The sequence below is a fragment of the Oncorhynchus mykiss genome, unplaced genomic scaffold, assembly GCF_013265735.2.
Source record: "Oncorhynchus mykiss isolate Arlee unplaced genomic scaffold, USDA_OmykA_1.1 un_scaffold_222, whole genome shotgun sequence".
Lineage (NCBI taxonomy): Eukaryota > Metazoa > Chordata > Actinopteri > Salmoniformes > Salmonidae > Oncorhynchus > Oncorhynchus mykiss.
The window spans coordinates 335,920-353,873 of NW_023493691.1; the positions used below are offsets into that span (position 1 = coordinate 335,920).

Genomic DNA, 17,954 nt, shown 5'->3' on the forward strand with positions numbered 1-17,954 from the left:
ATGTTTGCAAACACAGAAAGGGATCTATTGATATAGTTTATTGGGGGGTGTGGGAGAGTTTTTGGGGAAGGGGAGGGTGTGGTAGAAGTTAATAGGGATTTCTTGTTTTATTTTCTTAGTACTGAATTAGACAGACATGGACCTTAAAGGTTTGTTTGTGGACCTCCATGATACCATAGGAGGTCTGCATCAACGGACTTCAGTGCAGGTAGTGCCTCATCAGAGAGAGAACATTTCAGTTGCTCTACAGTTCTGAAGCTGAATGTAATGATTATCAGTTCTTTACTAATATTCAGACACATTCAGTTGTTTCTATATTTATCTATAATTCAGGGTTTTCACATGGGGCTTCAAGTAAATAAATATTAGTGCTTGAAAGTCCTTGAATTTGACTTGCCACTGTACGACTCCTGATAATTCTTAATATGGTGTGAATGGGAAATACAATTTGTTTTCTGTGAGTGAAATAATACAGTGAAGACAAGGTTATTCATAAAATAGTACATAGTGCTGCCTGAAACATACTGTGATCTTGTACTAAATGGTTGTTGAGTCATTTATGCATTTATGTGAATTTAGGAAATCTACTATAGATTAAGTGCACTTATGTTGTGCAATTTAAAATGTGTACTTTGTGTCTAATGTGAATGAATGTATTGTCAGGGATTATCTACCTGATCGACTGAAATTAGATAATTGAACAAGATAAACAAGAAAATATTTTTACAGAATAAAGTGCCAGAACTGTCAAGAAAATAACTTTTGTGTCCATTTCTCTTTATTACTACAGACCGACTCAGATTAAGTCTGAGGCCGGTAACATCAACAGTGAGGACAAACCAATCCTTTCACTCTCCTTCCACACTGAGTCCAAACCTACAGTCACTGGGTCCTGATTGTGACAGTGGAGCCCAGTTTGCTCTGCAGGATCCAGAGATGACATCAGTGAAGCTGGAAGACTGCAGTCAAACACTGAAGCTGAATGTCATCATTAAAGATGAAGAAGAGGAGGAGGAGATTGGTACATCTGTTAGTCATGGTAAGAGCAGGTTCTATAAGTTAACTTCATAAATTAGACCTCCATAAGTTATGACCAGTCTATTGCTAGGTTGAATTCTGTAATTCTGACATCACACATCCCTGAACAACTCAAGACTTCACAGTGAAGCAAAAACAATTTAAACTTGTAACTCCTGTCTTTGCCCACACATTGTCTCAAGAACGTTGAAAATGTTTAACACCCTCAATCACTAAGTTAGGCATACCTCATTTCAAAATAGGCCAAGGCATCATGACTGTCAATATTGAATTATAATTCTTCACGTTTTACCAGTGAAATGATCAAGCTGCGTCTGCATGCCAATCGTTTGATCTCAATCAATTCCATGGGAATATGCATTTAAATCTTCTTGGATTACTGTTTGGTGAGCAAATTAGAGCAGATGGTGTTCAATTATTTTCTACTTTCTGTATTTTGTTTTAATCAAAGCACATTCTGCCTAATGGCGCGTGCTGTTGAGTTTGGGACGATTCAGCAAACCATCCTAAAATCTCCTAAGAAAATAGGTGTTGTTTTTGTTGTAACAGTAATGTTATGCTATAATATTTGGTGATGTGGACTGCTCATTAATCATTAGGTGATCGTCCAAGACATTGATCTAACTACTAAACAAACACCATTGTGGCGGCTCATCACTCTTGCAGCACTACACCCCTGCAGTCTGCTGCACCAAACTAGCGATTGATGCTCACCTAGCCTACTCTTTTGTCTCGTTCAACATTTGGTGATGCAGAAATGAGAGAACATGTTGTTTTTATGACAATCTGGGAATATTTGGCCAAGGAAACATTTCTGGTTGGTCTCAAGGAATGTCACACAGGGAGACTTTTTAAAACGGGATTGAGAGAAGTAGCAGCTAATGCTCATGGAGAGCCTAACTCTTATTATTAACCTTTATTTAACTAGGCAACGATTGGAGAAGTGTTGAACATAACCAGTGGACTGTCACATCCTGATGATTTATATCTGATACATATATATTTAATATTTTTATATATCAAGTTGTCGAAACATCTCAATGATGATCAATGGAAACAGGATGCACCTGAGCTCAATTCAAAAGTTTGGGGTCACTTAATCTACTCATGGTGTCCGATTTAAAAAGTGATTTACAGCGAAAGCACAACATGTTAGGTCATAGCCAAGTCAAAAAAACACAGCCATTTTTCCGTTACAGTCTGTAGAAACAAGTCAAATGATGAATGCAATCAATCTTTAGGATGTTTTTAACATAAATCCTCAATAAGTTTCCAACCGGAGAATTTCATTGTCTGAAGAAAAGCATTGTAACGAGAGCTAACTCTGTTGGGAGCAAGTGTCATGAGACCGAGGCTCTCTGCCAGACCACTTTCTCAAAGAGCTTCTAATGATAAACTTGGATTAGCTAACACAACATGCCATTGGATCACAGGAGTGATGGTTGCTGATAATGGGCCTCTGTACACCTTTGTAGATATTCCATAAAATATCTGCCGTTTCCAGCTACAATAGTCATTTACAACAATAACAATGTCGACACTGTATTTCTGATCAATTTGATGTTATTTTAATGAACAATCAATGTGCTTTTCTTTCAAAACAAGGACATTTCTAAGTGACCCCAAACTTTTGAACAGTAGTGTATACTTCATATGTTTCATACATAAAGTTGTAGAAACATCTCAAGGATGATCAATGGAAACAGGAAGCATCTGAACTCAATTTTGAGTCTGTCTTGTTCTTCTGTTTTTTTTGTTTTTTTTTAAATAAATTTGCAAAAATCTCTAAACCTGTTTTAGCTTTGTCATTATGGGGTATTGTGTGTAGATTGCTGAGGATATATTTTTATTTAATTATAGAATTAGGCTGTAACATAACAATGTGGAAAAAGTCAAGGGGTCTGAATACTTTCCGAGGGCACTGTCAGACCCCTTCCCATTTCTCCCATTTTGGTACGTTACAGCCTTCTTCTAAAATTAATTACATGTTTTTCCTCGTCAATCTACACACAATATCCCATAATGACATCACAATACCCCATAATGACATCACAATACCCCATAATGACAAAGCCAAAACAGGTTTTCAGAAATTCTTGCAAATCTAAAAATAAATTCAATTGCTTATTTATGTTAAGTTTTCAGACCCTTTGCTATGAGATTGTCCTTGAGATGTTTCTACAACTTGATTGGAGTCCACCTGTGGTAAATTCAATTGATTGGACATGATTTGGACAGGCACACACCTGTCTATGTAAGGTCCCACAGTTGACAGTGCATGTCAGAGTAAAAACCAAGTCATGAGGTGGAAGGATTTGTCTGTAGAGCTCCGTGACAGGATTGTGTCGGCACAGATCTGGGGACCGGTACCAAAACATTTCTGCTGCATTAAAGGTCCCCAAGAACACAGAGGCCTCAGGGTGAAATATCTTAGTCATTACTTTAAACACACAAATTCTACTATCACCCTTGTGATGTTGAGTGGAGGATGATATCGCTCATCATTTTCACGACTTTTGCCTCTTATTAGTTTTTGACTCCTACCCAGTTTTAGAATAGTTTTTATTCCCATTCCCATACAGTCTACTGAAATGAATACATACACTACCGTTGAAACATTTAGGGTCATTTAGAAATGTCCTTGTTTTTTTTGTCCATTAAAATAACATCAAATTGACCATTAATACAGTGGAGACATTGTTAATGTTGTAAATGACTTGTAGCTGGAAACGGATGATTTAAAAAAATGGAGTATCTACATAGGTGTACAGAGGCCCATTATCAGCAACTATCACTCCTGTGTTCCAATGGCATGTTGTGTTAGCTAATCCAAGTTTATCATTTTAAAAGGCTAATTGATCATTACAAAACCCTTTTGCAACTATGTTAGCACAGCTGAAAACTGTGGTGCGGATTAAAGAAGCAATAATAACATTCCTTTTTTAGACTAGTTGAGTATCTGGGTCATTTGTCGGTTCGATTACAGGCTCAAAATGGCCAGAAACAAAGACCTTTCTTCTGAAAGTCGTCAGTCTATTCTTGTTCTGAGAAATGAAGGCTATTCCATGTGAGAAATTTCCAAGAAACTGAAGATCTCGTGCAGTTCTGTGTACTACTCCCTTCACAGAACAGTGCAAACTGGCTCTAACCAGAATAGAAAGAGGAGTGGGAGACCCCTGTGCACAACTGGGCAAGAGGACAAGTATTTTAGAGTGTCTAGTTTGAGAAACAGACGTCTCACAAGTCCTCAACTGGCAGCTTCATTAAATAGTACCCGCAAAACACCAATCTCAATGTCAACAGTGAAGAGGCGACTCCGGGATGCTGGCCTTCTAGACACTATTCTGGTTAGAGACTGTTTGCATTGTTCTGTGAAGAGAGTAGTACACAGCGTTGTACGAGATCTTCAGCCGTTTCCAGCTACAATAGTCATTTACAACATTAACAATGTCTACACTGTATTTCTGATCACTTTGACATTATTTGATTGGACAAAAAATTTGCTATTCTTTCAAAAACATGGACATTTGTAACTTTAGAATGTATTCATTTATTTCACCACTAATGGTAGTGTATTTAAAAAATATAACTTTATTTAACTTTCTTAGCATACTGGTTGTTGTCCGGAATTTCCGATGATTGACGTGCCCAAAGTAAACTGCCCAGAAGCTAGGATATGCATATACTTGATAGCATTGGATAGAAAACACTCTGAAGTTTCTAAAACTGTAAAAATAATGTCTGTGGGTATAACAGAACTGATATGACAGGCGAAAACCTTGAGTAAAATCCATCCGGAATTTTTATTTCTTGAGGTCACAGATTTTTTCAATGCTTGCCTATGGGATATTCAAATTGATAGGACCCAGATTGCAGTTCCTTTGGCTTCCACTAGATGTCAACAGTCTTTAGAAAGGGTTTCATGCTTGTTTTTTGAAAAATGAGTATTTGTAGTTTTTCCAAGACGTCCCCCATTAGAAAAGTAGTCATGTTGCACGCATCAACGAGAGTGCGCTCTTCGTTATTTATCTTTGCTATTGAACACACTATTCTCTGTCTTAAATATTATTGTTTATTTACATATTAGAATACCTGAAGATTAATTAGAAACAACGTTTGACTTTTTTGGACGATCTTTACCGGTAACCTTTAGGATTAGTTTGTGTGCATGTTGAACAAGTGACCTACTGAATCAAGCGCGCCATCTAAACTGATAGTTTTGGGATATAATGAAGGATATTATCGAACAAAACAACCATTCATTGTGTAGCTGGGACCCTTGGGATTGCAATCAGAGGAAGATCTTCAAAGGTAAGTGATTTATTTAATTGCTGTCTGATTTTGTGACGCCTGTGCTGGTTGAAAAAGTATTTTGACGTGGGGAGCTGTCCTCAGATAATCGCGTGGTATGCTTTCTCCGTAAAGCCTTTTTCAAATCTGACAACGCAGTTGGATTAACAAGAAGCTTTTAAATGATGTAAGACACTTCTATTTTCATGAATGTTTAATATTCCGATTTTTGTATTCTGCAATTTCACCCGATGTTGTCGTAGGTGTCCCGCTAGCGTTTGGACATGCGCCCAAACAGGTTAACTAGGCAGGTCAGTTAGGAACAAATTCTTATTTTCAATGACGGCCTAGGAACAGTGGGTTAACTGCCTTATTCAGGGGAAGAACAACAGATTTTTACCTTGTCAGCTCAGGGATTTGCTCTAACCACTAGGCTACCTGTCACCCGGTATGGCCAGAAGAGGACTGGTCACCACTCTGAGCCTGGTTCCTCTCTAGGTTTCTTCCTAGGTTCCTGCTTTCTAGAGAGATGTTTGTGGCCACTGTGCATCTACATCTGCATTGCTTGCTCTTTGGGTATTTTAGGTTGGGTTTCTGTTAAGCACTTTGACAACTACTGATGTAAAAAGGGCTTCATAAAATACATTTGATTGACATGTATATCACACCAACTGACTGGTTCTTCTGATGTTGTTCACACAGGAGACCATGTTGAGACATTCTCCACATCCATAGAGCAAGAGCAGGAAGATCAGAGAGCCAAGAGGTCTCATCACTGCCCACATTGTGAAGAGATTTTCCCATTTCTATCACAGCTAAAAATACACCTACAAATACACACAGGAGAGAAGCCATACTCCTGCTCTGACTGTGGAAAATGTTTTAAAACATCAAATGAGCTAAAAGTTCATCAGAGAACACACACAGGAGAGAAGCCATACTCCTGCTCTGACTGTGGGAAATGTTTTAAAACATCAAATATGCTAAAGGTTCATCAGAGAACACACACAGGAGTGAAGCCTTTCTTCTGCCCTGACTGTGGAACTAGTTTCTCTCAACTGTCCCACTTAAAAGCACATGAACGTATACATACAGGGGAGAAGCCATACTCCTGCTCTTACTGTGGGAAATGTTTTAAAACATCAAATATGCTAAAGGTTCACCAGAGAACACACACAGGAGAGAAGCCTTACGTCTGCTCTGACTGTGGAACTAGTTTTTCTCAACTTTCCCACTTAAAAGCACATGAACGTATACATACAGGTGAAAAGCCTTACATCTGCTCTGACTGTGGGGCGAGTTTCTCTCTTCTGGGCACCTTAAAAACACACCAACGTATACACACAGGAGAGAAGCCTTACTCCTGCTCTGACTGTGGAAAATGCTTCACAACGTCAACTGATCTAAAAGTTCACCAGAGAACACACACAGGAGAGAAGCCTTACGTCTGCTCTGACTGTGGAACTAGTTTCTCGCAACTTTCCAACTTAAGATCACATGAACGTATACACACAGGAGAGAAGCCTTACTCCTGCTCTGTGGAAGGGTGGGCGTGTAACTCAAACTTCTAGCCAAAGGCTGCTGTGTTTAGAATCTCATCAAGGTTAACTGTAGTATTTTAGCTAATTAGCAACTTTGCAACTACTTACTACTTTTTAGCTATTACTTAGCATGTTAGCTTAGCATGCAACTACTTAGTATGGTAGCTTACCTTTCCCCTAAAACCATTTAACCCCTCACCCCTAACCTAGCTAACATTCCAACAACAAATTGGAATTCGTAACATATCATACATATTACAAGTTCGTAACATATTGTATGAATAGCAATGCGTAAAATAACGTAAGAATTGTAATTCTTAACATACGATACTTCCTACAAGTCGTATTATACTGAACAACAATCTAAACGCAACAATTTCAAAGATTTATAGTTCGTATAAGATAATCAGTAATTTTAAATAAACAATGCCTTAATCTATATATATCACATGACAGGGCAGGGGCTCAGCCATGGGTGGGACTTGGGAGGGCATCGGCCCACTTGGGAGCCAGGCCCAGCCAATCAGCATGAGTTTTTCCCCACAAAACGTCTTGATTACAGACAGAAATACTGCTCACCCCCCTCCCAGACAATCCTGCAGGTGAAGATGTCCTGGGCAGCCGTGGTTACATGTGATCTGCAGTTGTGAGGCCGGATGGATGTACTGACAAATTCTCTAACAGGACGTTAGAGGTGACTTATGGTAGAGATATAAATATTGAAATCTCTCCTGCAGTCATCATGACAATTGCACATTCCCTGAACTTGAGATATCTGACATTGTGTTGTGTGGCCTTTTATTGTCCCCCAGCACAAGGTGCAGTTGTGTAATGATAATGCTGTTTTATCAGCATCTTGATATGCCACACCTGTCAGGTGGATGGATTATCTTGACAAAGGCTGAAATGCTCACTTACAGGGATAGTAACAAAGTTGTGCACAACATTTGAGAGAAATAAGCCTTTTCTGCACATGGAACATTGCTGGAATGTTTTATTTCAGCTCATGAAACCAACACTTTACATGTTTAGTGTATATTTTAGTTCAGTTTTTATATTGGTAGTCCAATTTAATGTAACCTAACATGCTAAATGGAGTGGAATGGATGTTTTTGTAACATATAATACGTTTTGCTCTGAGACCAGGTTGTCCCTCTGCAGTATTTTGCAAATAATTAAAAAAAATGTGTTGAACCTTTATTTAACTAGGCAAGTCAGTTAAGAATAAATTCTTATTTACAATGATGGCTTAGGAACAGTGGGTTAACTGCCTTGTTCAGAGGCAGAACAACAGATTTTTACCTTGTCAGCTCGGGGATTCGATCTAGTAACCTTTTGGTTACTGGCCCAATGCTCTAACCACTAGGCTACCTTCCGCCCCTAACATGTATCAGATAGAGATGATCACTTTTCACCATTAGTTTGGGGGGATTATTTTACAACTTTTTTTAATGATACACAGTTTATGAAATGAATACGTGTGTTTATTAATTGTCTTTAAAACTAGATGAGTTATTTTAGTTACTGATCATGAATGTGTTTGGATAATTGAAGCAAACTTTATTGATCTGCCAATGAAAAATAAAGTTACATGAATATGTACTGGTCAACCTCTTCTTCTCTTTAGTATTCAGTTCTTCATATTAGATCTGACAGTATGAATGGTTCTTATGGTTGTATTCAGTTCTTCATATTAGATCTGACAGTATGAATGGTTCTTATGGTTGTATTCAGTTCTTCATATTAGATCTGACAGTATGAATGGTTCTTATGGTTGTATTCAGTTCTTCATATTAGATCTGACAGTATGAATGGTTCTTATGGTTGTATTCAGTTCTTCATATTAGATCTGACAGTATGAATGGTTCTTATGGTTGTATTCAGTTCTTCATATTAGATCTGACAGTATGAATGGTTCTTATGGGCTGAGTGCCTGGAGTGTTTTTGTATGACTACAGTCAGGAGTTCTCTCTGACCCTGTGACGTCACCAGCATATTAAGTACATTCATCTTAAGAAAGCCAGGTGAGACAACCACATATCACAGTAAACACATTTCTCCTCAATTAGTCAGTGTCACATTATTATTGTTATGATTTGTATTATTATTATTTGTATTTTTTGGGGGGGAGGGGACTCTTTAAAGACTTAGGTGTTTCAGACCATTTCGGGCAGTTGGGCAGAGACTCTGCTTCACTGACATCAGAGGGATAAAGTGTGAAAAAAATGATCTGTTTGCAAACAATGTAAAAATGTATAATTGAGTTATTAATAAAGCCGCATTCAAAAATGGTCTCTTTCTTGTTTTCTTGAGTAAGGCAGCTCCAAAATGCAGGTCTTTCAGCCTAGCTCATTGTCTTCTGTGGAGGTGGGGCAAGCCAGCAGAAAATAGAGCGTTTGTGCCGCTATTGGCTCAGTGTTCTGTCATTCATGTGGACAATTCGTCACTACCAAGTCTAAGCGTAGAACTTGAAAATTCAAGCCCCTTGGGTGCTGCCATAGAGTTACATTATAAGTGCCCATCCAAGAAGGCTCAAGGTCATTGTCCACAGATAAAATAACTTCAAATCATGTGATATCTACAGTCGCATTGATTGGACTGATCATGTCAACATCATACTTTCAAAATCTGAGCTAGCAGTCATCATCATGAATCAAGTTGACAATCTACTGGCAAATCCTTTTTAATCTTTGTCATATGAAGAGAAATAATGAGAAATTATAGAGAAAACCTATCAGTGCTCATCGGCCATTGGACATACACATTACATAACAAATAGCAAATTCAACAATGAGTGGTTTGGAAGGAATCAGTGGCTAACTGCAAGCATTGCAAAGCAATAATTAGCCTGCTATTCAGTGGAGTGGCTCTGTGGTCTCAAGTCTAAGATTAAGGGGCTCTTTTCCTAGTTTAAAATTGTAAACATTCAACATTGGCCATGCTGTCGATGAAGCTTGATTTGTGCCGTGTTCAAAACAACTTAACTCTGTACTTCAAAATCTGACTGGAGTGAGTTCAGTACAACTGGGAACTCAGGGGAAAAACAAGCTACGACTGAGAAAACGTTTTGAACTCATCCAACTCGGAATTGTAAATTGGGAACTTTTTCTTAGCTATGACCTTAAGATCACTGACGTCATCATTTTTCCCCTTGAGTTCCCAGTTGTATTGAAGCACCACAAATCCAGAGAATGACAGACTTTGATGAAGTTTGATGACAAAATAAACCCACGAAGGACCGCCGCGCCACCTTCCTGTTCAAGTGATCACAGCACAACAAGGTGAGTCCAAAAATGTCTTGTATGCTTCTGCATAAATTATGTAATATACCAGGGAGATGTGTATACTGTAGCTAAAAAAGTAATACTAAGTGTATGTTGTGTAGTAAGATGTTAGTAACCCATGTGCCTCACCCTAATAATTTGGTCTATTTTCACCTCTTCATTTTGCACACTGTTCTGACTTGGTGGTTCACATGTAGCCTATAACATGTTGTAGAGTCATCATTTAATATTGTAAGGGTTTTCATTGTCTGCTTATATGCCCCTTTATTTATCCTACGGTTCTGACTTGGCGTACAAGGAGAACACTGTAAGAACAGCCCATGTTCTGAATTCTGTTGCTGTACATTTCAGTGCTGAACAAATAGTTATATTGACTACGTCCGTCCTAGCTCGCTCATTAATGTCTTAATCGAAATTACGGTTTGCCTCTTATCCGTCGTCCCCTTATGCCATAGTTTGTACATCTCAATTGTCAGTAGAAACCACATTTGTTTAAGCAAGTCAGCCATGTTACTTTAAAAAACAGTAAATGAGGCTGAATGAACTTTTTCGTTGCCAGACAAGGCTCCGCTGATAGCCAGGTGTAGTAGTGGTAAATTGTTGGGACTATGCTGTTCAATCAGCTTTATGTAAGAGTTTGTGGGCACCTTTTCTCACCGTTTTTGTGCAATTAATGTATTGTTTAGTAATGTGTTGTGTAGTGGATTTGAATCCCACTTTTTTAGTTCATCTTTATTTTACTGGTCAAGTCAGTTAAAAACAAACAAGGAGCTCATCAAAAGCAGAGGAAGGGAGTTTAAAGGGACCAAATTCGGTCTCAATGACCAATTTCTAAGGGAAATCAACAAACGTCGTAAGAGACTGTATCCGGTACAAAGACAACAAAGGATGGATGGTAGGCGTGGCTTTATCAATGTGGACAAACTCTTTATAGATGGACAGCTATTCCCAGACAGCTCCATAACACCATGGCAGTACTAAACTCTAAAGGGACTTCAGGCTACGAGAAAAAAATAGAAGGTATGGGAACTGTAACATTTTCTGAACATTATGAAGTGGATATGAACACACACATACGGACTTATACAAACACACACACACACACCTGATCTCGCTCTCCTCTCTCTCTTTTCTCATCTCTTCTCTCCCTTTCTCTCTATTGTTAACTGTTTTATAATTTAATGTGTTTATTGTTTGTCTATATTTTATGTATTTGTCTACAACAAGCAAGGGGAATTGGGGAATAATAACATATTGTATGGAATACATTTGTACTGTAGTGGAGTCGTCTCTAGAGTAATGCAAGGTCTCTTTCATGATCATGTGAAACGTCAGTTGCTGTGGAAATGCTGGGATATGTGTTTCAATTATGTTAAAGGTAATTATGATGCTACTATGATGGTGATACGATATGGATTACAATTATCACCATGAATATCAAGGCAATACACACACATAGACACCCAACTATGCAAATTGGCAGAGTTATTATTTATTTGGACATCACAGATTGTGGTCTTACTCTTATACAGACATCGTACACACTCTCACTATATCCCATCCAATATCGTACACGTCAACCTACTCAGATTTGCCACCCACATAATATCTTGTCTCAATTTTCTAACATCTGTGGCATTGGCTCACAGGCAAGGGAATAAAACACATATTGATAGAACCTATTTCTTGAATTCTAAATATCAGACATTTGAAAGCTCTAGTTTTGACCTTCATAATACCTCTGATGGCAGTAACTTTACAAGCACTAATTATGGTCAGTTTAGACTGAGAATAGTATCTAGTTATGGTAAGGGGTGAAATAAGTATAGCCAGTTATAATTGTAATGGTTTAGCAGATTATAAAAAAAGATCAGTCTTTACATGGCTAAAAGAAAAGGAATAGAACATCTACTGTTTACAGGAAAGTCACTCTGCATCCTGAGATGAAGCTGCGTGGAAAAGGAATATAACATCTACTGTTTACAGGAAAGTCACTCTGCATCCTGAGATGAAGCTGCGTGGAAAAGGAATATAACATCTACTGTTTACAGGAAAGTCACTCTGCATCCTGAGATGAAGCTGCGTGGAAAAGGAATATAACATCTACTGTTTACAGGAAAGTCACTCTGCATCCTGAGATGAAGCTGCGTGGAAAAGGAATATAACATCTACTGTTTACAGGAAAGTCACTCTGCATCCTGAGATGAAGCTGCGTGGAAAAGGAATATAACATCTACTGTTTACAGGAAAGTCACTCTGCATCCTGAGATGAAGCTGCGTGGAAAAGGAATATAACATTACTGTTTACAGGAAAGTCACTCTGCATCCTGAGATGAAGCTGCGTGGAAAAGGAATATAACATCTACTGTTTACAGGAAAGTCACTCTGCATCCTGAGATGAAGCTGCGTTGAAAAGGAATATAACATTACTGTTTACAGGAAAGTCACTCTGCATCCTGAGATGAAGCTGCGTGGAAAAGGAATATAACATCTACTGTTTACAGGAAAGTCACTCTGCATCCTGAGATGAAGCTGCGTGGAAAAGGAATAGAACATCTACTGTTTACAGGAAAGTCACTCTGCATCCTGAGATGAAGCTGCGTAGAAAAGGAATATAACATTTACTGTTTACAGGAAAGTTACTCTGCATCCTGAGATGAAGCTGCGTAGAAAAGGAATATAACATCTACTGTTTACAGGAAAGTCACTCTGCATCCTGAGATGAAGCTGCGTGGAAAAGGAATATAACATTTACTGTTTACAGGAAAGTTACTCTGCATCCTGAGATGAAGCTGCGTAGAAAAGGAATATAACATTTACTGTTTACAGGAAAGTCACTCTGCATCCTGAGATGAAGCTGCGTAGAAAAGGAATATAACATTACTGTTTACAGGAAAGTCACTCTGCATCCTGAGATGAAGCTGCGTGGAAAAGGAATAGAACATCTACTGTTTACAGGAAAGTCACTCTGCATCCTGAGATGAAGCTGCGTGGAAAAGGGATATAACATCTACTGTTTACAGGAAAGTCACTCTGCATCCTGAGATGAAGCTGCGTGGAAAAGGAATAGAACATCTACTGTTTACAGGAAAGTCACTCTGCATCCTGAGATGAAGCTGCGTGGAAAAGGAATATAACATCTACTGTTTACAGGAAAGTCACTCTGCATCCTGAGATGAAGCTGCGTGGAAAAGGAATAGAACATCTACTGTTTACAGGAAAGTCACTCTGCATCCTGAGATGAAGCTGCGTAGAAAAGGAATAGAACATCTACTGTTTACAGGAAAGTCACTCTGCATCCTGAGATGAAGCTGCGTTGAAAAGGAATATAACATCTACTGTTTACAGGAAAGTCACTCTGCATCCTGAGATGAAGCTGCGTAGAAAAGGAATAGAACATCTACTGTTTACAGGAAAGTCACTCTGCATCCTGAGATGAAGCTGCGTTGAAAAGGAATATAACATCTACTGTTTACAGGAAAGTCACTCTGCATCCTGAGATGAAGCTGCGTGGAAAAGGAATATAACATCTACTGTTTCCAGGAAAGTCACTCTGCATCCTGAGATGAAGCTGCGTGGAAAAGGAATAGAACATCTACTGTTTACAGGAAAGTCACTCTGCATCCTGAGATGAAGCTGCGTGGAAAAGGAATATAACATCTACTGTTTCCAGGAAAGTCACTCTGCATCCTGAGATGAAGCTGCGTGGAAAAGGAATAGAACATCTACTGTTTACAGGAAAGTCACTCTGCATCCTGAGATGAAGCTGCGTTGAAAAGGAATATAACATCTACTATTTACAGGAAAGTCACTCTGCATCCTGAGATGAAGCTGCGTGGAAAAGGAATATAACATTACTGTTTACAGGAAAGTCACTCTGCATCCTGAGATGAAGCTGCGTAGAAAAGGAATATAACATTTACTGTTTACAGGAAAGTCACTCTGCATCCTGAGATGAAGCTGCGTGGAAAAGGAATATAACATTTACTGTTTACAGGAAAGTCACTCTGCATCCTGAGATGAAGCTGCGTGGAAAAGGAATATAACATCTACTGTTTACAGGAAAGTCACTCTGCATCCTGAGATGAAGCTGCGTAGAAAAGGAATATAACATCTACTGTTTACAGGAAAGTCACTCTGCATCCTGAGATGAAGCTGCGTGGAAAAGGAATAGAACATTACTGTTTACAGGAAAGTCACTCTGCATCCTGAGATGAAGCTGCGTGGAAAAGGAATATAACATCTACTGTTTACAGGAAAGTCACTCTGCATCCTGAGATGAAGCTGCGTAGAAAAGGAATATAACATCTACTGTTTACAGGAAAGTCACTCTGCATCCTGAGATGAAGCTGCGTGGAAAAGGAATAGAACATTTACTGTTTACAGGAAAGTCACTCTGCATCCTGAGATGAAGCTGCGTGGAAAAGGAATATAACATCTACTGTTTACAGGAAAGTCACTCTGCATCCTGAGATGAAGCTGCGTGGAAAAGGAATAGAACATCTACTGTTTACAGGAAAGTCACTCTGCATCCTGAGATGAAGCTGCGTAGAAAAGGAATATAACATCTACTGTTTACAGGAAAGTCACTCTGCATCCTGAGATGAAGCTGCGTGGAAAAGGAATATAACATCTACTGTTTACAGGAAAGTCACTCTGCATCCTGAGATGAAGCTGCGTGGAAAAGGAATATAACATTTACTGTTTACAGGAAAGTCACTCTGCATCCTGAGATGAAGCTGCGTGGAAAAGGAATAGAACATCTACTGTTTACAGGAAAGTCACTCTGCATCCTGAGATGAAGCTGCGTGGGAAAGGAATATAACATCTACTGTTTACAGGAAAGTCACTCTGCATCCTGAGATGAAGCTGCGTGGAAAAGGAATATAACATTTACTGTTTACAGGAAAGTCACTCTGCATCCTGAGATGAAGCTGCGTGGAAAAGGAATATAACATCTACTGTTTACAGGAAAGTCACTCTGCATCCTGAGATGAAGCTGCGTGGAAAAGGAATATAACATTTACTGTTTACAGGAAAGTCACTCTGCATCCTGAGATGAAGCTGCGTGGAAAAGGAATAGAACATCTACTGTTTACAGGAAAGTCACTCTGCATCCTGAGATGAAGCTGCGTGGAAAAGGAATATAACATTACTGTTTACAGGAAAGTCACTCTGCATCCTGAGATGAAGCTGCGTGGAAAAGGAATATAACATCTACTGTTTACAGGAAAGTCACTCTGCATCCTGAGATGAAGCTGCGTGGAAAAGGAATATAACATCTACTGTTTACAGGAAAGTCACTCTGCATCCTGAGATGAAGCTGCGTGGAAAAGGAATATAACATTTACTGTTTACAGGAAAGTCACTCTGCATCCTGAGATAAAGCTGCGTGGAAAAGGAATAGAACATCTACTGTTTACAGGAAAGTCACTCTGCATCCTGAGATGAAGCTGCGTGGAAAAGGAATATAACATCTACTGTTTACAGGAAAGTCACTCTGCATCCTGAGATGAAGCTGCGTGGAAAAGGAATATAACATCTACTGTTTACAGGAAAGTCACTCTGCATCCTGAGATGAAGCTGCGTTGAAAAGGAATATAACATCTACTGTTTCCAGGAAAGTCACTCTGCATCCTGAGATGAAGCTGCGTGGAAAAGGAATAGAACATCTACTGTTTCCAGGAAAGTCACTCTGCATCCTGAGATGAAGCTGCGTGGAAAAGGAATAGAACATCTACTGTTTACAGGAAAGTCACTCTGCATCCTGAGATGAAGCTGCGTGGAAAAGGAATATAACATCTACTGTTTACAGGAAAGTCACTCTGCATCCTGAGATGAAGCTGCGTGGAAAAGGAATATAACATCTACTGTTTACAGGAAAGTCACTCTGCATCCTGAGATGAAGCTGCGTGGAAAAGGAAATGGGGAAAGGGTGTGATGATATTATTTAACAATCATTTCCATCTGAATGTGCAAATAGTCAGGAATGATTCGCAAGGAAGGTGGATCCTTTTGAATATGAAAGTGGACAAAGAAGAGATTTGGCTCATTAATTTATATGGTCCCCATTAGGATGATCCACACTTCTTTGAAAACATTTATACCAATTTATTGAACTTATTGGCAACAAATGATCTAATCATTATGGTAGGAGACTATAACAGTGTTAAGTACCTCAATGGACCGTAAAGCTAATCACTCTACAACCTCTCATCACCGTGCCCTTAAAGGAAATCAAAAATACTATGGACACATTAGAAATAGTGGATATTTGGAGACTAAAAAAACCCTGACCTAGTGAGATATACATAGAGGAGACTTAATCAAGCTAGTCGTCTTGACTACTTTCTTGTCTCTTTCTCTCTTGCATCAAAGGTTATAAAAGTTTTAATAGGAGGGAGACAGAATGCGATCGGATCATCATCTAATTGGCCTTCACGTAACTCTTATAGATTTTCCACGTGGACGTGGATATTGGCAATTTAATCACAGTTTACTGGAGGACAACTTATTTTTAACTAAGACAAAATAATTTATAACTGATTTTTTTCTAGTATAATATAGGTTCAGGAAATCCCCTTATTGTTTGGTATACCTTTAAATGTGTCACGATCGTCGTATGAAGCAGACCAAAGCGCAGCGTGGTATGTGTTCATGATGATTTTTTTAATTAAAGAAAGCACTGGACACTGAATACAAACTATACAAAACAATAAACGAATGTGAAGCTATAATGAGAACTGTGCTGAACACAAGCAACTAACATAGACAATCACCCACAACCCACAATGACAAAAACAGGCTACCTAAATATGGCTCCCAATCAGAGACAATGACTAACACCTGCCTCTGATTGAGAACCATATCAGGCCAAACACAGAAACAGACAAACTAGACATCCAACATAGAATGCCCACTCAGATCACACCCTGACCAAACAAAACATAGAAACATACAAAGCAAACTATGGTCAGAGTTTGACAAAATGTACCTTCAGGGGTCATTCAATTCAATATTCATCAATAATAAAAAAGCAATTTCTGGCTAAAGAGCCAAGACTAACAAGGGAAATACATGACCTAATAGTACAGGCAGATAGTAATACAAATTATACTACAGAGATACAAAATAAGTTGGAGGAAAAACAAAAAGAACTTGAGGAACTTATTCAAGAACAATCTAATGTAATCTATTGCAAAAATAAAGCAAACTGGATGGAATATAGAGAAAAATGCACAAAATTCTACCTGAATCTCCAATACAGGAACGCTAACAAAAATGATTTGCAGAAACTCGTTACTGAAGACGGTGTCATCTATGATTCTCTGAATTATATTTTAAAAGAGGAAGATAATTATTTTAGGCAGATGTTCTCTTTTCCATCTCATCCTTTCCCACTGAATGAAGATTATGGTAAGGAATTATTTTCAAATAATACACTGCTCAAAAAAAAATTAAGGGAACACTTAAACAACACAATGTAACTCCAAGTCAATCACACTTCTGTGAAATCAAACTGTCCACTTAGGAAGCAACACTGATTGACAATAAATGTCACATGCTGTTGTGCAAATGGATAGACAACAGGTGGAAATTATAGGCAATTAGCAAGACACCCCCCAATAAAGTAGTGGTTCTGCAGGTGATAACCACAGACCACTTCTCAGTTCCTATGCTTCCTGGCTGATGTTTTGGTCACTTTTGAATGCTGGCGGTGCTTTCACTCTAGTGGTAGCATGAGACGGAGTCTACAACCCACACAAGTGGCTCAGGTAGTGCAGTTCATCCAGGATGGCAC

The 17,954-nt window shown here is 38.7% G+C and overlaps 2 protein-coding genes across 3 annotated transcripts in view; one reads left to right on the forward strand and one right to left on the reverse strand.

The window, feature by feature from the left end:
* The window catches only part of LOC110528866 (gastrula zinc finger protein XlCGF17.1-like), a 212,827-nt gene that overhangs the window by 138,984 nt on the left and 55,889 nt on the right, over positions 1-17,954 (reverse strand). The gene's annotated exons all lie outside the window — the stretch shown is intronic.
* The window catches only part of LOC110528884 (zinc finger protein 585A), a 244,943-nt gene that overhangs the window by 8,597 nt on the left and 218,392 nt on the right, over positions 1-17,954 (forward strand). The window contains exon 3 of the mRNA XM_036973112.1: positions 791-1,039. Within this exon, the coding sequence (XP_036829007.1) occupies positions 791-1,039 (249 nt within the window). The remainder of the gene's footprint in view (positions 1-790; positions 1,040-17,954) is intronic.